This window comes from Periplaneta americana, chromosome 1 (assembly GCF_040183065.1).
Source record: "Periplaneta americana isolate PAMFEO1 chromosome 1, P.americana_PAMFEO1_priV1, whole genome shotgun sequence".
NCBI lineage: Eukaryota > Metazoa > Arthropoda > Insecta > Blattodea > Blattidae > Periplaneta > Periplaneta americana.
Window position 1 is genome coordinate 79,043,587 of NC_091117.1, and position 24,518 is coordinate 79,068,104.

The 24,518-nt window shown below is 35.2% G+C and overlaps 1 protein-coding gene across 2 annotated transcripts in view; it reads right to left on the minus strand.

Annotated features, from left to right (window-relative positions):
* Positions 1-24,518, minus strand: part of LOC138697101 (solute carrier family 2, facilitated glucose transporter member 1-like) — a 299,093-nt gene that overhangs the window by 270,475 nt on the left and 4,100 nt on the right. Inside the window, exon 1 of one of the 2 annotated variants that reach the window (XM_069822696.1) lies at positions 22,425-22,541. The exons of the other annotated variant lie outside the window; for it this stretch is intronic. Coding sequence (XP_069678797.1) covers positions 22,425-22,526 — 102 coding nt within the window. The 5' untranslated portion in view covers positions 22,527-22,541. Of the gene's footprint in view, positions 1-22,424; positions 22,542-24,518 lie in introns of those variants that run through there. 2 annotated transcript variants of the gene reach the window in all.

The following is a 24,518-nucleotide window of genomic DNA, read 5'->3' on the forward strand; positions in this document are numbered from 1 at the left end:
AGAAAATAAGACTCTTAAGGCAAATTGATCGTTTTACTGCATTATGACTCGTATTCCACCCAGACACAAGTCCGTAATACTAAATGAAAACTTAAGCTTTTCTTTTTGGTAGCTCGTCAGAAACAAATATTGTAAATAGGAAGTGACTTACTGCACTGAAAAATTGTGAAAATAAAAATAATTAAAAATTTTACTTTATACGCTAAACTTTAGATCACCTGCGGCCCGGTGAAAATGTAATCAGAAACTTAGTTTTTTTTTACTGCTTTTAGTACAGACTATAAGGCAACTTTCGTACATCTTACGTTTTGAATTTCGGATTTTTTTTCTATACGCCCTGTGTAAGCTTAATCCTATAATGTCGAATTTCGGAGTTTTATAACTTCTTTTGGGAAATACAAATACGAATTTTGAAATAATGATGATGATGATGATGATAATAATAATAATAACAATAACAATAATAATAATAATAATAATAATAATAATAATAATAATAATAATAATAATAACTCACGTGTTCGGCTAAGTGGTTTCTAAACATTATTTTTCTATGAATTTCAAACGTTGTTTAGGAATTTTACTGTGATTGCAGTAATAGCAAGTGTTTGGTAATTTTGCATTTAGGCCTATAATCGGATTCAGGGCATACGGATGAGTAAGAATTACCAACTTTTATTTCGGACTAAAGAAAGATTATAATTGTGTGTTGTTCAGTGTAATCAAACTTCAGTACGATACTTTACTTTTGCACCATTTTTACCTCAGTGTCTGTTCTAGGAATAACACGATGTAATTGTAGATTATTCGACGGAGAGCGTTACATTTGGTGCACCATGGAAGGTGACCTAGAGCGCATCAATGTGATGATTATGATAATTAATGTAGCAATGATGGAATTCCGGTAGTTGGGGAAACGGGAGTATCCTGCAAAAAACTCATACCACCTAACACAGTTTTTGTCCAACACAAATTCCACCTGGATCCACCGGGAATGCGAACCAGGGTTATCAGTGTGAAAAGCCGACGCTTTAGCCGTTTGGACAACGGTGTTCTTTATAGGTATGTTTTCTTTGAATTCCTTTTCATTTTACTTTACTTAAGATAGTGAAAGTTTGGTATAGTTTAATGACAATGAGTAAAAACGAAGGCAAATCTACTACACGTCCTGATATATTTGTTATTTGAAATTTATGTAATATTTAATCACATAGCAAGTATGAAATTTCAAATAATTATACTAAAGTATGAATTATTATATTAAGAGTCAGAAGGAATAAGAGTTCAATTCAGTTGTAAAAAGTATGTAATGTTGAGGTATCAGTTATGTCTCAGTGAAAATACATATTTTGTCTGTACTTTTCCATACAGAGAAACACAAATATTATTAAATGACGAAATATATAAGTAATAAATCAAATCACATTATTATTTTCTGCTAGACAATAAAAAGAAACCAGTAATATTTACTAGTTGTAATATACAGCTTCAAAGTGAAACGACTTGCTGTCAGCTACGCGTTTTAAATATTGCCTAAAGGATACAAAAGCAAACATAAAATAAGAGGAATGTTAAGTAATAAACAGGTTTGCAGCTGGTGACCGCAGACTTATTGCAAAAGACAAATACAACTACTTCCTGCATATCACCAATTTCGATCACTGAATGGAAGTCTTCGGTAGAAGACAACAATTAAAGAAATACAAGTGTAGATGTGCAGTCAATTGAGAAGTCCGAGTCTAGCGTCAGAGTAAATCCCACATCCTTTTCCAATGACGAAGATATGAACAATCGAAGAAAAAGAGAATGAGTGGACCAGAAAAGCTAGCAAATGGGCTGAAAATCGAGCAAATGGACGGACAAACTAGTAAATTGACGGGGAAATCTAGTAAATGTACGGGAAAACAAGTAGACGGTCAAAAGAGAAAATGGAGAGGCGAAGAAGAATATGGACGGGCAAAGAAGAATATGAAAGGGTAAAGGAAAATAAAAGAGCAAAGGAGAATATGGACGGGTAAAGGAGAATATGAAAGGGCAAAGGAGAATATGGACGAGCAAAGGAGAATATGAAAGGACAAAGGAGAATATGAAAGGATAAAGGAGAATATGGACAGGCAAAGAAGAATATGATAGGGTAAAGGAGAATATGGACGGGCAAAGAAGAATATGAAAGGGTAAAGGAGAATATGAAAGGGCAAAGGAGAATATGGACGGGTAAAGGAGAATATGAAAGGGTAAAGGAGAATATGAAAGGGCAAAGGAGAATATGGACGAGCAAAGGAGAATATGAAAGGGCAAAGGAGAATATGAAAGGGTAAAGGAGAATATGGACAGCCAAAGGAGAATATGAAAGGGTAAAGGAGAATATAGACGGGAAAAGGAGAATATGAAAGGGTAAAAGAGAATATGGACGGGCAAGCGTGAATATGGACTGGCAACGAATAAATGGATATGCAAACGAGCAAACGGACGTGCAAACGAGGAAATGGGCGTGCAAACGAACGAATAGATGGGGAAACAAGCGAATGGATGGGAAAATAAGCGAAGGGAAGGACAAAAAATAGATGGGAAAAGAAGCGAAGGGAAGAACAAAAATAAATGGGAAAACAAGCAAATGAGTGGACAAACAAGCAATTGGGCGTACAAAATATCAAATGAACGTATAAAATATCAAATAGAAAAACGAGCGAATGGATGTGTAAACGAGACTGGATTGACAAACAAGCGATAAATTTACAATCTATTCACCCAGTACAATATTTAAAGTTTTACACCAATCAGTTATACAGAGTGATTCAAAACCTCTGCGACAAACTCTGAGGGGTGATAGATCTAACAATAAGAAATCATTTTTATTAAACAACCTATGTCTTTTGACGCGTCGTTTCGAAGTTATCGCTGAAAATGTTTTTGCGCGGGCGTACGTCAGTGTATGCGAATGTGTGCACCCCTATTTGTTTCTTGAGATGTTTGTAAGAGAGAAGAAGGGTTGTTATTGTTTGTTTACGTTCAATGTTCAATACCTTTTCCTTTCAGTTCAGTCTAATCATAAAATGGAAATGGATGTCTACACTTTTCCCTAGTTAGCCAACATGGAAGAACATGGCTCGCGGAAAGGAAGAAGAGCTCTCCACATGTACCAACAACAGTTTCAAAATAGAAATCACCCTCACCACACAATGTTTGCTCGACTTTATCAGTGCCTTCGAGACGCATTGGTGGATGACCGCGGTAGACATCCATTCTCAATTAATGATTAGACTGAACTGAAAGGAAAAGGTATTGAACATTAAACGTAAACAAACAACAACAACAACAACCCTTCTCGTCTCTTACAAAAATCTCAACAAACAAACAAAAAGGAGTGCACACATTCCCATACATTGACATATGCTCACGCAAAAAACATTTTCAACGGTAACTTCGAAACGACGCGTCAAAAGACATAGGTTGTTTAACGAAAAGGGTTCCTTATTGTTAGATCTATCACTCCTCAGAGTTTGTCGCAGACGTTTTGAATCACCCTATATAGCAGTACACTATTGCTTTATAAACTCATTCATTACTGCAATGTGAATGACCACAAATGCAAATATAACACTCTGATATACAGTACACTTCGGACCTCAGTATCCAATCTCACTTCGTTCAAGACTGCGCTGATATTTCCGTATGCATGTTTTATCGCTGCAGACTTCATCAAGTACCACAGATTATTGCAGTCACAAGTAATCCACAGTACTCAACCTTTACATAGGCCTAGTGATACTAGACACATCTACGAGAAGTATCGTCCTCGACATCTTTAGTAATAAGAATTCCGATATAACGCGAACAATTCCATTTTCAACAGTCGGAGACTAGAAGATGAGTAGAACAGGCTCTACAGACTATTGATCAGAATGTTAGTTCTGTGTTAACATTCATACACTTCTCTTTACAGAGACATTTCTAACATTGAACTACACAGATCATGCAGCTATTAGTGTTTCATTATCGTAACTTCTTAACAACAATAAAGACATAAATAGAGTTTACTGTTTATTTCTGCAATATAAGAATAAGTGACACTGAGCAAGAATTCCTGATTCTATTCTCAGACTATAGAACCGCCTTCCCTCACAGTGAAAAGTGTGGGAATGTTTTCCCTGGAAGGAAATTTGTGTCATGATATTGGAGTCCAAAACAGGATGATTTAAAGAACGAGAATGTTAAAATGAAGGTTTAGTGTAAGAATAATAATAAATTACTACTACTACTACTACTACTACTACTACTACTACTACTACTCACTCTAAAGTTATGATAGACTAATTAGCATCTCCTGCACCCATTATTGAGTGGTTTTCCTCGTTCTTCCAGTTTCTCTAGTCTCAAGGTCTTTTCGCAAGTCTGCCGTGAGTCATTCTTAAAAACGTGTTGTATAGGATTTTTTTCTTTTTGTGTAGCCTATGTTATGTTCTTCTACATAATATGTTAAGCTCTGATGGTATATCTTCGTGTTTTACGTAGATCCAAGACTCTAATCGTATTTTCTAGATCCCTTCACTATTCTTAAAAAGTAATTTTCGCTGCTTGATTATTCCTCTTTTTATAATTTTTCCCATAATACAAATTTCTCTTCTATAATTTTTAGTTGGTAATTTAACGACGCTGTATCAACTGCTCAGTTATTTAGCGTCGATGGGATTGATGATAACGAGTTGGTATTTGGCGAGATGAAGCCAAGGATTCGTCATAGATAACCTGACATTCGCCTTTCATTTGGAAGAAACCTCGGAAAAAATCTAACCAGGTAATCACCCCAAGTGGGAACCGAATCCACGCCCGAGCGCAATCCGGGATCAGAAGGCAAGCGCCTCGGCCTACTGAGCTATGCGGCAAATGGAGCTCCGGGCCCCTGGGGCTTATAAGGCTACTCGTTTGTAGAAGAGACCTAGCTCTATCAAGGGCGGATGGTCCACCTCTCAGCGTCGACTGATGAGAAAGGACTTTGGGCTCTGGGTCCCTGAGGCTTATCAGGCTACTCGTTCGCAAAATGGGACTAGTTCTATCAGGGACTGAGTCAGGAAGGCGAATTCACGAATGTCACTCGGGCCACCTGTCGGATTTGCATAATCATCGCATATATATGGCCATGGATGGGCAACTCGTGCTCACGAAGTGTTGAAAACCTTGACGCAAAGAAAGACAGACGGAGCCAGACGCAGCAGTTACAAGTTGTTTGTAGTTACGCTACAGAATCACGGTGAGATGTGGCGGCTCGTGCAGATGGTTATGACGTCTAATCCATGATTTGTATTTCAGAATGACGCATGGTAGAGTAACAAACTGTAGCTAAACACACATACTAAAATTCTATTGTTGCCAAGCTTTCTTAATAATTAGAATACGAGTAATTATGTAATACTGAAAACATAAACTGAACACAACCTTTTCAAGCTACACAAATAAGCCAGTGACTGCAACACCTATTTATTATTACACCATTCGTTAATTTATATTTGTCTTAATTGAAACATAAAACATGAGAGATTACAAGTGTTTATACATTAAAGAGCATTCCTCTATTTTCAGAAGATATTATACTCTACTCCTAAACAGTCACAAATTCAAGGAAGTAATTGTTTTACATGTCACGGAAAATGAAATGAACTTACTCCTGAGATCTTCCTGTACGTTTGGAAGTTTAACACTCTTTTCTTGCATTAAAATCTGGTTCAAATTTGGAAGCATTATGTGGAATTCTTGTCCACTGTCACTATCTCTCCAAACCTACCAATGAATTCTGTTGTAAGGTCTTGGAGAAGAGCCTTACATTTATTAAGATTTTCTTCATCACTCTTCACGAGAGTTTCTAGTGAAGGAAAGTGGGGAAAGTTGTTTATGTTCCGCTTGATACTGCCTCATTTTAAATATATCTACAAATACTTTAGCTGATCGACCATATGTCGCGCAATTCTGCAACTCGCGTGCACAACGTGCTCATTACATGTGATATCGATCTCACCTTGCTGATATCTCATTTTTCCTTTTAGTTCTTCTAAAGCTTTCTCTTGCAGGTCCATACAGTATTACTTTACCAAACCTTCCGCCATATCTATTTGTAAAATGTCTCTGATAGTTAAAATGTTACGCGTAAGAAAGCGTAGTAGAACATAAAATACTCGCATATATAACTTTACCTTCCTTCTTATCAAAAAGTACTTTTTTCCACTCGTCAATAAAAGGGAAACGATCTGATCGGATTTTACTGTTTCGCTCATAACGAGCCGCCGCTTACTGCAGACTCGAGAGAACTTAGTCTTACAAGACCCGCGTAAAGCACTACAGATAGAACAGAGTTCGTTCTGCCTGACTGAGGTTGTGTTGACGGTTTGAGAGCACGAGTTGCCCACCCATGTATAGTGAGCACAATGGGTCAAAACGTGCCTAAGTGTATGGATCCATCTCGAGTCCAGCCCTCGTTAAGCCAAGCCAAGCCAAATCCCTTGTTACTTTTTCGCACTTGACGCAGCTCAATGACAATTTGATAGAGTGGAGTAGAATCACTTTTTGAGACTATACAGTATACAGATCTTATGCAGGGGAGAAACATCGTCACCTCCCTACCTTGGAGTCGAAACTGGGTTCACCGAATTTGTAGTCTGAAACATTGCTACTACAGTCACAGTGGAGAACAATCCAAATGAGTGAATTTTCTTTTCTCTGATAATTTATGCCGCCCCTTTTACAATTAGCAGCCACACTTGAAAGGATGATGAGTAGGAAATTGACATTTCATATATACGTCTCGTGGAGATGGTTGACTTCGGTAGAATGAGAGGCAAAAACGTACAGGAGAGCATCTGAATGTCTGTATCGCGAGATTTATTTCAATTTCGGATACAACCTAACATTTCCTTCACTAACTGTACGAATTTAACGGATATTAGGTTCATGAAAAGAATCCCTCACGCAGAACAAATTTCTCCGCTTTTTGTCAAGACTATTTCACAACAAAATGTTATATTATAAAGTCTCATATAATGAATTCTGAAACGACCTTCATGGCAAAATAGCGCACAGATAGTTTTTCTACGAAAATGCGGTTGTTATTTCTTGTTCCATTCATATATCTGTGTCATTAAGATGATGATATTGATTACATCAACATTTCGTAAAACACAGTTGATTGTTGTAATGTAATTCAAATAGTGCCTTAAATAAGTTGATATAGCTACTGTATGCGAAAGATAACAATATTCGAGAGATTATCAACACGCAAACTTCGATCAGTGTTTGCAAAGAAATAATAATAATAATAATAATAATAATAATAATAATAATAATAATACTTTATTCATTCATTCATTCATTTATTCATTCATTAATTCAGTCATTTATTTATTTATTTATTTATTCATTCAGTCATTTATTTATTTATTTATTTATTATTAATATTTGTGCTGAACAACAGCCAGAGGCCATAATTATAGTTCAGCACAATACACAAACAGAAGATACAGAGGTGCAAAAATAAATAATATCTTAAATCGAGAAAAACATATTATATAAATAAAATTGAGAACAAGGGCAGTAAATACTAATAATCAAAACGAAACTATACTGTAAAAGGATCTAAATTGTGCCCATGCAAATTGGTATATTTTATGCATCTACAGACTAGAGAAAGTGATTTTGAATTTCTGTTGTAATTTTTTTTTTTTAATCTTAAACCCTTTGTAGGAATACGAAAGTTGATGTTGTTTATGATAGACTCATATCAATATCACTCTTGATAACTTTGCAAAAAAATTTATAATAAAGATTTTTACGTCTAGAATAAAGGTTACAACAGTTAAAATATTTACCGGTAATCTCATAATTGAAGTCAGAGGAATTGGGTATAAATCGAAAAGCACATAAGGAAATAAATTTTCTTTGAATATTTTCCAATTTAACCGAATCAGTTGAAGTAATGGAATTCCAGGCTACAGATGCATATTCAAGTTAGGTCAAACCAAAGTAAAGTATAGAATTAATAGAGACTCAGGAGTAGAAAAAGTATAAGTTACAAAGAATAATAATAATAATAATAATAATAATAATAATAGTAGTAGTAGTAGTAGTAGTAGTAGTAGTAGTAGTAGTAGTAGTAGTAGTAGTAGTAGTAGTAGTAGTAGTAGAAGTAGTAGATTTTATTTAACGATGCTTTCAACTAGAAAGGTTATTCCGCGTCGAAATACGCCTGTCGTACGCACCGAAGTTCAAGGCTTTTGACAGACGTTGCATGCGTTCAGTTCTCCTCAGTCTATGTGAGCTACTGAAGGGATTAGGTCTACTCTTCAAAGGGTTACATAGTGCAAGTTATGTTTTTTCTAATTGTTTCATAACACTGAAGGGATTACCCATTCGTGCGTAATGTAGTGCAAGCTACTATTCTTTTTATAATTGTTTGAGAATTGTGTATATCGTATTGTAGCGAGTTTATAAAGTTTTAAGTTATGCAAAAAGTGAAAGCTAATATCCGAAAAGTCATTTTCAACATTTCGCAAGAAGGAATTAATCGCGTATATTAGAACAATCATTGGAGATGTCAAAATGTCTATGGCCTTCTCGTCCACCCGGTTTGACAGCTCCAGATTTTTTCTCGTGGAGGTCTTTGAAATAGAGGGAGTTCTCTCACAGATTACTTGATATTTCAGAGCTGAAAAACAAGATTCGGCATAAAATTGAACACATTGGTCAGGTGTTATCTGTCCATGTCATCACAAGGTTCCAGAAGCGACTTCAGCAGTCCTTGGAGGAGGTCACCTGGAAGGATGTGATTTTTAACACTCACTTCAAATTGTGTGAATAAGGAATATACAAAGGTACAAATAAGCTAGTAGGTAGTTTAAGGGTCATTTTCCAGAAAAGGTAAATTTTGTAAGTAATGTTTTCCGAAATTTACAATTAGGTTAAAAATGATTTTTGTATGTTTTTGTTTTAGTATTTATTAACTTTATTAAACTACATTATTCGTCTAGATCAAATGTTGGTATTTTAGCATTAAATCTACTTTAAATATATGTCGCGTGATTACATACGTGACAGTAGTCTTTCTCGTGCTCAACTTTTGACTTTCTCTTCTTCTATCAGTCTTCGTCGTTTTATAAATATTTTAATATACGAATAAGAGAACAATTTATGCAACAAAAAACCGTACAAAAATGCATTAACCTAACGTTTTGCAACTGTTGGTCTAAAACATAAGTCAACTTTTGTCCTAAGTTGTTCAATTTTTTATTAAAAAACCTGAACTAACGAAATTCATCAATGACAAATTAAAAAAAAAATAATTATGTATATTATTTAATTTATTTTGCATGATTCTCTTAAAATATTCCTTCCTGTGAACAATGTTTTCATTATGTACCTGTTAATACTGTATCTGTAAATTTTATGTTTTTAGCCACAGTTATAGGCCTAATAATACTAGAGCTAAACAATTAGTAGTAATGTTGAATTGCTCCCAAACACGAGCTCTGCTCATTGGGTGGCGCTAGAATGCAGGTGACTACTATTTAGCGCCGATGGAAGTGGTGATAGCGAGATGGTATTTGGCGAGATGAGGCCGAGGATTCGCCATAAATTACCTGACATTTGCCTTACGGTAGGAGAAAACCTCGGAAAACCCCAACCAGGTAACCAGCCCAAGCGGGAATCGAACCCGCTCCCGAGCGCAACTCCGGATCGGAAGACAGCCGACTGAGCTATGCCAGTGGCTATGCAGGTGTTTATAAAGCTTTATGTTTTTCGTTTGTAAATCTACCTCTATAATATTCCGAAGGCTGGTTGAGTGGAAGAGAAGGCCTTATGGCCTTAACTCTGCCAGCGAAAATAAAACATTATTATTATTATTATTATTATTATTATTATTATTATTATTATTATTATTATTATTAATTTCAAATAAATTTGATTTTCTTTTTAAATTAACGTTTAATCACGTCCGTTGTTTAACTGTCACATTCGTAAACATAGTATGCTAACGGATGAGAAGTCCATGGACGTGACGAGTTTACTTAAAAGATTCCGTGAAATTTTGAGGTCGTAAAGTTTTTCTTTTGAAGTACGCCTAATTCTAAACCCACGGACCCTACTTATTAAATAATTATGTAAAAGCAACTATTTATTTAATATTTAGAAAACTCACATGTCCACAGACGTGACAGGATGATCTTGGCAAAATCAAAATCTACTATTTGAATAGAAATTATTTCGCCAGTATATTAAACAATAACGAAATGCTTCCAATACAATATGGCTGACCGGTAATAAGCAAGGCGTGGATTAATCACTCATCTGCATTCCAGTGGTTTTTCTATAAAGTAATAGATTTGTCCACCAATGTGACTGAAATTCTTGTGACAAGTCTGTTATAAATCTCCTTTTCAGGCTTAACTTGATGTCCATGGACGTGGAATGAAATGGAATCGGAATGAAATTTACCGGAGAGGCACTGTGGTTCAGCATTGCGACCTGTTACAATCTATTGCGCTAACCCTCACGCTAGGCGCATTCCCAAACCCACACTGGCGGACTACACTAAGGTTCGCTGCATACCCAGGTTTCGAGCAGGCAACCTCACTCATCCCTAGACCAGCCCCCTCCGTGCGTCGTTAGTCGGCGATCGGGAAATGCTATGAAATGATGACGAACTGGAGAAATGGTGATGGAATGACGTACATGCCTAATATGAGAAAAACGGGAGAACCTCGAGTAAAACCCCAACTGCGACGTTGTCCTCCACAAGTGTCACTATGGATTTTTCAATGAAAAACCCCAGACCTGACCGAGACTTGAACCCGGGCAGCCTGCATGACAGACTGGAGGTCTGTCCAATCAACCACTGCAGGGGTGATTTTTTGCGTACTTTGACAACATGTAATTGTAGGAAATGGAATTAATTTACAATTTTAACTGTTTGTGTATGTTCATTTAATTTTGCTTTTAATTGCAGTATAAATACTAAGTATTTATGGTTATACTCGTAATTTGCGGAGAAACGTTATTGTGGAACTAAAATGTACCTTTTCAAGATAATGACTTTTAAGGGGATGGCGCTACTGAAAATATCAGTTTTTGAAGAAATTTCATGTTTTTTGTTTTTACTCTAAAAATATTTTACTTACAAGCCATGCAAATATAATATAATATGTGAAATAAATCAAATTCTGATTTTTGAGTTTCAAAAAACGAAATTTTGAACATTACCCTTGCTTCATATGCTAAATTCCAATGCTCCATTACCACAAGCTGTCTTTCAGCTATAATATGCACTATAAAAACATAGAAAACTCTTGTTTTAGATTCCAAAAAACGGTTTCCAAAAATAAACATGTTATTTTCAAATTTTATTTTTTTTAAGTTATTTCTTGACTTAGGTCATTGAAATTTTCCAGATTAATTCATAATCATGATCATAATATGCTGTTAAAATTTCAATACATTATCTCTTAAAATGTAGAAATTAGAAAATTCAGTAGCGCATCCCCTTAAATATACAGTATATTTGATTCACTCCTTAAGTTTTATCACGCTTTAGAAATAGTCAGCTGAAAATGCCTGAACTTGTACAACTTATATGAATGAAGGAATGTGCTGAATGTTTATGGTGTTGTGACATACGTTTCCATTAGAGTACGAACAGAAGCTAAACTTAGATTCTACGTATTGTATGTTTCGCAGAGTTGTGTGGCAATATTTGTAAACGCAATTCTCTTTCGAAACAATCACTCACAATTAAGAATGTGGAATTACAAAAAAATTGCAGGGTTATAAATCTTTTAATTTGTCATAAAACTGCGTCAGATATTCGACAAACTGATCAGGAAGACACCCGACATTAAAGCCGGTGAGGAGGGATACAGCAGCACTAGTATGAATACCATTATTTACTTCTATGCCGCACACTAGTATAAACAAGCAAAGGGAAAACTCCAACATTGGCAGAGAAACTCTCAGCAACCCTGCCGTGGCTGAGCGGTCAGACTTTCAGCCTGTCACGCAAGCGGTCCGAGTTCGAGTCCCGGTAAAACCTGGGATTTTTAATTGAAAAATCCATATCGACACTTTCGGCGGTCAAGGTACAGTTTTTTTTTTCGGGATTCTACCGTTACCCCATATTAGGCATCTACATTATTCCGTCAACTTTTATCCATTTCGTCATCATTCCATAGCATTCCCCGAACACCGGTTGGCAACGCACGGAAGGGTTGGCCTAGGGACGAGTGGAGTTGCCTGATCGAAACCTGATATGCAGTGAACCTTAGTGTAGTCAGCCGGTGTGGATTTGGGAATGCGCCTAGCTTGAGAGTTAGAGCCATAGAGGTTGAAAGGTAGTAATGCTGGGCTGTAGTGCCCCCTCCCGAAATTCCATTCCAGTCCACTCTCAGCATATAGCCGATCCCACCTCCCACCTCTAGTAATTCGCATATTTTCCCCATTTACTGTTAACGTGATCGGGTAGAAGTTCGTATTCACGAAGAAAGATGACATCAACAAATAATAAAATAAATTAAAGTTTGATTGGAGATATTTGGTGAAATTCTAAGCTTTTTTCTTTAGAAGCAATAATTCATTATCGTCCTCTTTGGACGAGTAAGTGTTGTACTGTCCGACCGACTTAGTGTTCGATACTTGTCCATCCATCAGAGAACTTTTGCAATCAATTGTAGATAACTTGAAATGATAGGCACTGCACTACAGGACAGTATTTTTTCATAAATATCCTTTAATTCCAGACTCTTTGTCCAGAAAAATCGCACAACGTAGCGGTGCTCGACAGTGGTAGGCCTGCAAAGTTGCCGCCATATTCCTACTGCTGCTTCTTTGTTTCTTCTACCCACATCGATCTCTTTGACATCTGGATGATATTGCCATTCAGCGGTGATAACTTCAGGCCTCTCATTCAGAGATGTTGGTCGCCACTTCGATTTGTATCTTACTTATTGACTCGCCTGTACATATATCTGAATTAGATCCTACCCGACCGAAAAGGATAGGATTTTGAGATGACAAATTTTAAGCGAGGTTTTAGGTTATTTACATCGTATCACAGATGTAGAGACAGACAACGTGACAGGGTTACACTTTTATCTTGTGTGATCTACAGTTGACGTTCTATTCGTGATTCAAAACTAGACCTCGAAGACTGCTGAAAATGCATTCTAGTAATAAAAATTGATACTAAACGAGATAATGTTCTTTTCGATATGTTGAAACAATACAATACTGGTATTGATAGTTATATACATTTTCGTAATGAGTATAATACCAATATATTAATAAGATATCGATAAGCGATTTTACATTTTCTTTATCCATACATGACTATATCACATGCTGACCACACGAAGCCTGCATTCTAGTTGAATGATCGTTCACCTCTGTTGAGGCATGTGGGCAAGAGGTCAGCAGTCGACTGGTCGGCCTTGGGCCTTCATGGGTTGTTGCGTCACGGGTTACTTTAATAATAATAATAATAATAATAATAATAATAATAATAATAATAATAATAATGGTTTATTTTACGCATGACTATCAGCTTATACGCTATAACCTGAGGAAAAAAGATATGATTTGTGGTTTTCATTCGAGAAAACGGGGAAAAAACACACTGCTGTTAGAATTATTATTTCGTCAGAAAAACTACAGCAATTCCAAGGAAGAGAACTGAAGTCTGCATGTTGCTCCCGACTAAAGCTGAAGCACGTCAATACAATGATACAAATAAGCATTAATAAGTAGTACACTGCTCTATCGATATAGGTCATGCCAAAGTTTATCTGCTTAGATATAACACGTGGAGCAAGTCCTCTGCAATCGGCAAGCATTATGTTTAGGTAGAGCATGAAAATCATACGGGAATGGATATCTAAGAGTAGTTAATTCATCATAAAAAGTAAATCTGATACAACGTTAATACAAATTAGTTTTATTTCCTAGAATACATCTATACTTAAAATAAATAAATAAATAAACATTTACTTATTTACTATAAGCAGTTAACTAAATAAATAAGTGAATGGATAAATAACTAACGAATGAATGAATGATATTGTTGATGTAAAGGGAAAAAGAAGTGCTGTATCTCCAATTAAATGTGGTATTCCTCAGGGCTCTATTCTTGGTCCATTCTTGTTTCTTATTATGATAAATGACTTGTCATACAATGTGTCGGCCAAAACTATAATGTATGCTGACGATACAACTTTTGTTATCACACATAATAATATTGCTGAGTTAGATTTTATGAAGCAAGCTGTATTTGCTGAAATAAGAAAGTGGTTTTCAATTAATTGATTTATTGTTAATGATGAAAAAACTCATGTGTTAACTCTAAGTTTGAAACAAACCCAAAATAATGAATCTGTAAAGATACTGGGTATGTATCTGGATCCTGAACTAAGGTAGAACAGCCATGTCAGTTATGTATGTAAAAGAATTTCTAGAGTAATTTATCTCTTGAGAAGTCTCATGTACAAGATTCCCAAACATTATTTAAAACAAGTTTACTATGTACTATTTGAAAGTGTTATTAGATATGGATTACTTTTATATGGAAATAGTTCGGACCTTCCAAACATTCTGTTACTGCAGAAAAAGACAGTTCGTATTTTAACAATGTCACCACCCAGACTATCATGTAGATCTCTTTTCAAAAATGAAAAGATTATGACAGTTTACAATCTATATATTTTTGAACTTTTAATGTATGTAAACAAGAATATTACTAATTTTACAAGTATAGTAGATCTGCATCGCTATGAAACCAGAAATAATGATCAATTAAACGTACCACTTGTCAGGTTGCAAAAACACAATCAAGCTATGTAATTACTGCAATAAAAGTATATATTAAGATACCAACAAATATAAAGGCACTTAATGAAACACAATTTAAACTTCAGATTAAGAGATGGCTACAAAATAATCCCTTTTATAATATGAATGAATTTTTTGAAAATGATGTAGTGTTTTAGTTAAATTTTATTATTTTTTTACTCTTTTAATATTTTAAATATTGACACATTGTTTTTTATATTATTACATTGACGAGGCCTCTTGCATTCTTGTACCTTCAGGCAAATAAAGATATGCATATGAATATATGATAAGGAAATAAATAAACAAATATTACCTTGAACTCTCCAGAAATATTCTCAATATTTGCGCCGTTTTCAAGGCGTTTAATAATATTTTACTTTTCAGAAATACTTAGACGTGAACGTGAACGTGTTTGTGAGATGATGCTTTACCGGTATGCGAGGGCTTGGGTTCTCGTCACAACAGACCACGTTGATCTGTTTTGCTGCTTTCCTTAGACTCAAACGCAGTCTACTAAATCGACGGAGCAGTGTACTGATTATATTGAGTTGATGTAAAATTTTATAGTAAACGTTCATTGTTCCTAGTATTTTTATGAATTGTCTCAATGTGCCTTTCAAAAACTCGTAAGTATTTGTACCCCAAAAGTACCTTATCGATATATACTTATCGATATTTATTTTCTAATTGATATAATATAGAAATCGGTAACATGCCGACATTACATCGATATGTTATTGATAAGCACACCTTCAAGTAAAATACGACGAGAAACGAAAGAGACTACTACGAATAATCAATTTATGGCATTCAACAGGAAAACGAAATAGAAATATATCTGTAAAGCAATGCAGCACGTATCATTTTCGAAGAGTGTTTTTTGTGAAAAAGCTTTATAGATACCGATGCGTATTGTTTGACAGACTCATATCAGTTATCATTCTACAAAAAATGGATCTATTGGTCCAGTTCATCCTTCTTTTTGTGAGGAATTTGAACAAATGTCAGACATTCATAAGTAGCGGGCTCTCTAATCCTGTAGTCAGCACAGTGCAAAACTACCACTTGATGTAACACAAGAGAGGGGCACACACCCAGTTCCAGCGGAGAGAGATAAATCCCTACTTCCTGAACTGGGTCTGTAGCTTAACATGCTGTCACTGCGAAGGATATACGTCAATTTTCCACATAATTCATTTCTTTGTCTGTAAAGTTATTCATCGTTGGATTTTAATACAATTTGTCAGTTATAATATGAAAATGAAAAATACGATATTTTGCTTACTACAGGAATGGAAAAATTCCGCGGATGTGATTCCAATTAAGCTTGTTTCAGTATGTTTATATAATCAGATTTAGAACCTACACATACTACGGGAAGGAATAATTGACAATAATTCCTGGAATTGTGTGAAATTACTGGAATCAAGTATGATAACTTGAACAGTGAGATGTGCAACTTCAGGATAGTAAATGTTTTGTCTTTTAAGTATAACTTTATAAAAAATTCCACGTTTATTACTTTTACACTTAGTTTAGAATGTAAAGAATTCATATAGGACATCAGTTGACTTGAAAGCGTATTATAAAATAGATGAAAATTGGAAAGAATGGATCGGTGTAGGTAACCTAAAAGTGATTATATTTAATACATGAAATAAAGAGGTAGAACACTTCAAAATGAACGTGAAACGCACATTTCACTTCACTTAGTATATGAAAGATCTACCAATAGCCTAAACTAACCTAACGTGTCACAGATTCGTATATGCAAGACATACGAAATGCCTAAAGTAAACTAACCTAACAATAAGATAACTTGTCACAGACTCCAGCATCGCAGAACCAAATAGCTTATAAAGAAATATCTTTAGGTCTATAAGCTACTTGGTAGAACTTAGAAAAATGCAAGTTCGAAATTTCGGTGTTGCTTACTACAGAAAAGTCAAAAGTTTATTAGATAAGAACAATCGAATAATTTGTTTTTAAAGAAGATTACTTTAACCTTAATCTTCAAAGAACAGCGAAACTGAATCAATTGTACCAAATTTTGTTACAATATAGTCTATTACGTTCTTGAATATGATTAAAGTGGTATTGTCTGGCTACAAAGCCAGTGGATCCACGTTCGATTCTCGGCCGTGAAGTGAAGATGTATTTCTCTCATTTGTTTTATGTTATTTTCAATGATGGTTGCACCTTGATGACCACATAATCAAGGAGTCTGCTTATTTGGAGATTTCTATTGTTGACTGAAAATGCTTACGGATGATAAAAGAAGCCAAAGAACCCAACGCTTAATATGGATGATAACAATGATTATGATAACGATAATGATAGATGATGATGATGATAATACAGTTCTGTGAAATGTGCGACATTTGACGATGTTATTTCTCATAATAATAGAAAAATATGTATGTGATTTCTAACGTCGACTTTTTAATGCTTCAATTTATTTCTCTTAACATTCCTCACTTTCTTCAGACGAATTCCTGTGTTGAAGTTAAAACAGCCCACGAAAGTTTTTGTCACACGTCTTTTCTATCCACGAAGGTATGTAGGCTATAGGTTATTCTTTTCACCTCGCACGTTATGGATATTAACATTTTATAAGACATAATTCGATACGGATACGCCGAAAGTCATGATCAGGGAACGGATTTATATGGACTAAAAATATATGAAATATGTAAATATATATGTAGTTATTTTTACCAAAATATGGAATTAAATATGGATTTTTACCAAAATATGGAATTAAATATGGACTTAAAATTATAAAAAAATGACTATGTACGTTAAATATTGGTACATTTTAATCAAACTAAACAAAAAATATAATGGACGTACCTTATCTTCCAATGTAGTTTCAACAAAACACAATTTTTATTGTCTGTTACCATAACAATAGGTTACAAACATTTCTTTCAAGTGCTGAAAAGTGAATCTTCTTCTATTGTCTCTGAGGATAGATTTATACTGACTAAAAGAGCGTTCGACGTCACAAGAAGTAACTGGTACATAATTCAATTTCACAATGTCTGCTGGGGATAAGTCCAAGTTAATCTTCACTGTTGATTCACCACTCATCACAGCAACAACCTTTTGTAGTTCTTCATATCCAGGGTTTATTGAAAGTACAGTGTCCACCTTAGCTCTTACTGCATCTGCAACTTTACCTCTACCACGATTCAGTTGTTCCACAGTACTATTTATAATTTCAAAACTTTCAGATAGTGAAAGGTGCCTATTTTGGAGACTTTTGAGCGTTTTTATGATGCATGAAAATGTATGCTGAATGTGAGCTAAGTCATTCTTCACACTTATGTCACAGGTAACTGTTTTCGCAGTATCAATTGAGACTGCATCTTCAGAGTCCAATGCAAGGAGAACATTGTTAATAGAGTCTATATGTTCGGCATAATATTCAACTGCTTCTAGCCATGTACCCCATCTAGTTAAAATTGGCTTTGGTGGCAATGGAATTTCAGGGTACATTTCTTTCAACACGTTAACTCTACTGGGAGCTTTGAGAAATACTTTTTTCACTGATGAAATCAACAAATCTACTTTAGGGAAATTGTCTCTGACCACTTCTGCCACACGATGAAATGCATGCGCCACACAAGTAAAATGAGTCAATTTAGGATATACAACAGATAATGCTTGTCCAGCTTTGACCATATAAGGGGCAGCATCGCTAATAAAGAATAACACATTATCGTACATAATACCCTTTGGCCACAGGATACCCATAGCTTCGTTGAACAGTTTAACTATAGTTTTGTTATTGCACTTTTCTAGAACATCACAATGTAAAAGAATTCGTTCAGAATATTGTTCACTTAACAAACCGATAACTACATTACCAACAAGTCTACCTTCTTTGTCGGGAGTCTCATCAATGGAAACCCAAATTGAACTATCTTTAATTTCATCTCTTATCTTCTGTATTGTCTCATCGTAGATGGATGGAGCATACGTCTTCCTAAGTGTTGACTCATCCGGGATTGTATGTTGAGTATATTTTTCAAGGAATTCCCTGAAGACCTTATTCTTTAGTTTGTAGAGAGGAATATCAGCAGAGATGAGAGAACGGCACAGGTCGATGTTAAACTCAGATCTTACATTCGATGTTGTTGGTTGTGTTAAAAACAATTGTCTCTGCTTGGAATTTAGTTGTTTGTTGGCCTGATGTTTACTAGTTGTAATGTGTTGTTGCACCAGGAACTTTTGTGTAGATGATACTGCACACTGACACAAATTACAAAATAATATTTTATTGTCAGTTGATAAACCATCTTCTTTAAATTCTGAAATGTAACTTGTTAGTTTTGATTTTAAATTGACTGAATGACGTACTTTTGGCATATTTACCGTCTTTATAGTATGATTTACAAAACTGAACCTATGTGTACTCTGACTGGCATTTAACTGTTGAGCTGCACAACTGAAGTCTGTTAAAAATTTTAAATTAAATTAATACAGTTTTGTAACTTACTTTCCCATTGTTGATAGGACTGCTAATTTTCAAATAACTCTGATGTTAAAGGGATTACTGAACATGTGTTTAAATCTCTATTGTTGAAATGTATTTTTAAAAGTTAATGGAATTTTGTTTTGTTTTATTGTTAAACCTAATATAATATGGACTGTTTTATATGAAATATGGAAAATATATGGAAATTAACGAAAATATGTACTAAACTCTAAAATATGGAAAAATATGGAAAATAAAAGTAGGATTTTTCAACCCTACACATTGTGAAACATAAAGATAATGCAAAATATAAATTATATTAGCTTTATAAGTAAATATGTATTTACATATAAATCCTTTCCCTGGTCATGATATATTTTTGTACTTCAGCTTTATAAACAGTCTTTGTCGTTAGTGAAAATCGTTCATAATATGTCACATTATTGTCCAAGTGCCGTAAAATATTACCATGCGACTAAAACATCATGACTTCTATTATGACTGCACAACATGTGTCATAAAGTTAATGTTATGAAACGATTTGCAGTGCTATAATACTTAATACGTCATTGTTGTCACATCAATCCCTTCTTCATAGACCATGATATCAAACTACTTATCATTACAAATTGTATGTTATTTCTTTAATTGTTTTATAATGTTGTCGTGCAAAAAATAGCCTATGAAACGCGATTATAATGTTATAGATATTATTGCATTCGTCGAAATTTGGAAACTCGTTTCGAGAGTTTCCTGAACATTAACTCATACAATAAAGTATACCATTATAAACTTGTTTCATAATATACTACCGGTGCTACAATTATGTTAGCGAATTTTCATGTAACAATTAAACAGATATCGTGTGGCAATTGTTTATGTTTGTTCGATTTTTTATTAACATATTATGTAAATTGGTTATAAGGCATAATAACACAGTATAAGTATTCATACACTAAGGAAACTGTGTTAATAGACTGTGACAACATGTTAGCGACTAGCGCTACTGGTGGCAAATAACTATAATTACATTGGTTATTAGAGGAGAAAAATTCGCTCCGGCGCCGAGGATCGAACCCGGGTTCTTGGTTCTACGTACCAAGCGCTCTAACCTGTTGAGCTACGCCGAAGTTCAATCCACAGCACCGGATCGAATCCTTCTCCTCTAGTATTTTTCCCTTTATGGCCTTACTCCATGTTTGACATATATTAAATCGACTGCCATTATACAAGGAGCGCACTCAATTGAGTGACTTGATGGCCGGGATTCCACAGTCTTATGCATTGCTGGGCGAATAATCTACTGTAAGTAAAGACTAATTTTTTTGGTTCTACAGAATATATCTGTTATGGTAACAATGGTTATTAGAGGAGAACATTTCATTTCGGCACCGGGGATCGAATCCGGGTCCTTGGTTCTAAGACCAAATGCTCTAACCTACTGAGCTATGTCGAAGTTCAATCCACAGCACCGGATCGAATCCCTCTCCTCTAGTGTTTTTTCCCTTTATGGCCTTACTCATAGTATGTAAATTGCAAATCCGATATTTGGTTTAGTGACTGAGGGAAACCATTAACAAAAAGGGAAACCTAATCAGATTGATCAGTTACGAAGTTCGAACCCAGGTCCTCCCGAATGCGAGTCTCAAACGTTACCGTCTGAGCCATCTTGCTTGGTCTTAACAGTTTTAATTAAGAAGTTCTTATTGAAATCCATAAACTGGCTGTTCTGGAAGTGTTCCGTACAAAGCTTTTTAGATTAATAAAAAGGAGTATCTTCTGCAGATCTCTGGGAAAAGAACTAAAGAGGATACTAGTGAATATTAGGACGAAGTAACGCAAAACGACTTTAAACATCTGAAATGTGAATATGGAGAAGAATGAAGCGTATGAAATGGGCTGGCGGAATAAGAAATGAAGCTGTGCTTGAAAGATGGGTGAAGAAAGAATGATGCTGAAACTGATCAGAAAGAGAAAAATAAATTGCCTGGGCCACTGGCTAAGAAAAACCTGCCTACTGGAAGATGCATTGGAAGGAATGGTGAACGGAAGAAAAGTTCGAGACAGGAGAAATCAGATGATGATAGATAACATTAAGATACATGGTTCATATGTGGGGACTATGAGGAAGGCGGAAAATAGAAACGATTAGACAATGCTGGATTTGCAGTAAAAGACCTGTCCTTGGGCAGAACACACAATAGCTTATCGGTAAAATATTTTCAGTAGTTATACGTGCTCCTGGTCGATGTGATAGCACAACGTAAACACAGTACTCTAATATTATTTAATAGTAGAACCTAAATATAAAGTGACAGTCAATCAAAAAGGGTACATTTTTTCAAGACACATTTTTAATGGAAAAAGTTAATTATGGTTTATTTTGTTGGATATAAAATAACTAACTACCTAAATTAGTATTAAAGAAACGTTCCGAACGCCATCATATTTTATCTCACAGGCATAAATATCTCTTAAACTCTAAATTGGACTGTACAGCCGTTACAGTTTCCTCGGAACGGTACAGTATGCACAATGCACATGTTATCTAAAATATAACAGTAATGTCTTTATAGCCAACCTTATAACAGCCATTCTAAAGTCTAAGGAAAGTAACTAAAAGTACAATGCAGAATGGATATGTTTCTTGATGTTTAAATTACAATAGCAGGTCAACTTTGAAATATAAATTTTAAAATATTTGATATTCAAATAATGCCAATTTAACTGGAAAGCTTACGAAGTAATAGCTCACATGTTTCCGCGGTCAACCGATCAGCTTAAAAAAACACGCTGGCATAATGCAGTCCATAAAACACAGTGCGATTAAGAAAACCGGCATTTGAATTCCGTACTATATTTAAGTTAGAATTTTATATATATTGAACACACAACACGCAATTTTTTACAGCCTTAATATAGATGAAAGTAGTGGAATTTTGGGTATAAATTAATATTCGAATCATGTTATATAACTAGTTAGAAATTCGTAGTTGAATTAGGTAGTGCAATTAATAGATAATATTTCAGCATAACAAATCCATAGTTCACCAACATACGTAAGTAAAAATATAAAATATCTTACTTCCTGTATTCTCCTGAGCAGCTTCACCCACTTGTTGACAGGTTGAGCGTTCTGTAATTTCAATGTATGAGTCCACGCACAACACAAACATTTTGGCCACATAACTGCAGAAATTAAAAACTCGATATAGTAAGTCACAGAATTAAAATAGTTGACGAATGATCAATCAACAGGTTTGTACACTTGCACACGTCTGAATTGATGTGACACTATTACAGCCGGTTAGGGGACACGTTAGTGACTTTCATACGATAAAAACAATCTCTGTTCACTAACCAATAATAGCTCTGCCAGCTGAGGGTTGGGTTAAATCTCTCCTCCTCTACTAACTACATTGGTGGGGGAGAGAGAGACCTTCCTGAGCCTCGGATCGACGGGACAACTTCTGCCAAATTAAATCTTGGCCAACTTTTTCTTTCCTACAGAAACAACAACACATACTCGTTTTTGAATAAAACGTAACATGTATTGAATATTGTATGTAGGACTATTGACACGTGTAGCGCTTCACGTCTAACAGCTGAGAAGCCTTGGCAACTTGTGCTCTCCGAGGACTAGTGCACTCTGCCTTCTTGGTTTTCTTTCTAGCTTACTACACGAGGTAGTATAAAAAAGTATAATATAAGATAACTGGATGTGAAAGTTGACTATTACTGAAGTTCCTCTTAGACATTAGAAATGCGTTTCGGAACTTCTCTTGCATCTACCGGAAGTCTGAAAAACTTTGCATACGTAGTTTTTTTGTTCATTTAGGTAAACTTTCATTGGTTATGCTATTCAGTCATCCATCCTTCTCGTCACCTGTTGTTCTCCAACAGAAGAAGAGAGTGGGAATGCCCTTGAATGTACTGGTTCGATCTGCAAGGTATTTATTTGAGGAAATTCCGCTTACGAACCACAAAATAACAATAGTATATGCAATGTTTCGTTTAGTCGTATTGGAGTAACACAATAAAGATAATAAAAGTACATTTTAAGTTATCATATTCCACTGTAACTGCATATTCGAATGTAAATCTAACGGACACGGATTCGATTTCTGACAGGGAAATGGTGTTTTGAGATTCTTCCTTTGAGATTGGATATGGAAGTCTCTCTCTTTAGGCCTATTGTATGTCGTCCTAAGCAGTGACCTTGCGCTATGCTGATCACCTGATCAGGGATTTCCCTTGTCTATAGGTGCCTAGTAGAGATTTGAAAAGTCGTACGTTACGAGAATAGTGATGAGACGGAGAAAATATTCCAATATGTAAAGTATATGATGATGACATGAGGATGGTAATGATGATTCATTCAGTCATTCATAGTATGCTGCTCAAGGGCAGGTCTTTCACTGCAAACCCAGCATTCCAGTCCTTTTCTATTTTCTGTCTTTCTCTTAGTCCGCACATATGATTCTTAATGTTGTCATCTAATGTCTTAATGTCGTCTATCATCTGATATCTTCTTCTGCCCCGAACTCGTCTTCCGTTCACCATTCCTTCCAGTGCATCCTTCAATAGGCAGTTTCTTCACAACCAGTGATCCAACCAATTCTTTTTCCTCTTCCTGATCAGTTTCAGCATCATTCTTTCTTCACTCACTCTTTCCAACACTGCTTCGTTTCTTATTCTGTCTGTCCATTTCACACGCGCCATCCTTCTCCACAGCAACATTTGAAATGCTTCTACTCGTTTCTCTTCACTTCGTCGCAATGTCCATGTTTCTGCCATACAATGTTACACTCCACACAAAGCACTTCACTAGTCTCTCCCTTAGTTCTTTTTCCAGAGGTCACCACAAGAAGCTCCTTTTCCTATTAAAAGCTTCCTTTCCCATTGCTATTCTCCTTTTGACTTCTTGACAGCAGCTCATATTACTGCTTATAGTACATCCCAAGTAGGCCTATTTGAAGCTGTCCACTTATTCTATTGCCTCATTTAGAATTCGCAAATTTACTTTCTTTACTGTTCTTCCTATGACCATAGTCTTCGACTTGTTGGCATTTATCTTCATTCCATACTGCTCACAGCTGTAATTTACATTCACTAACATATCCCTTAGTATCATCTTCTCTTCTGCTAACAATTTCATATCATCAGCAAATCTTATGTA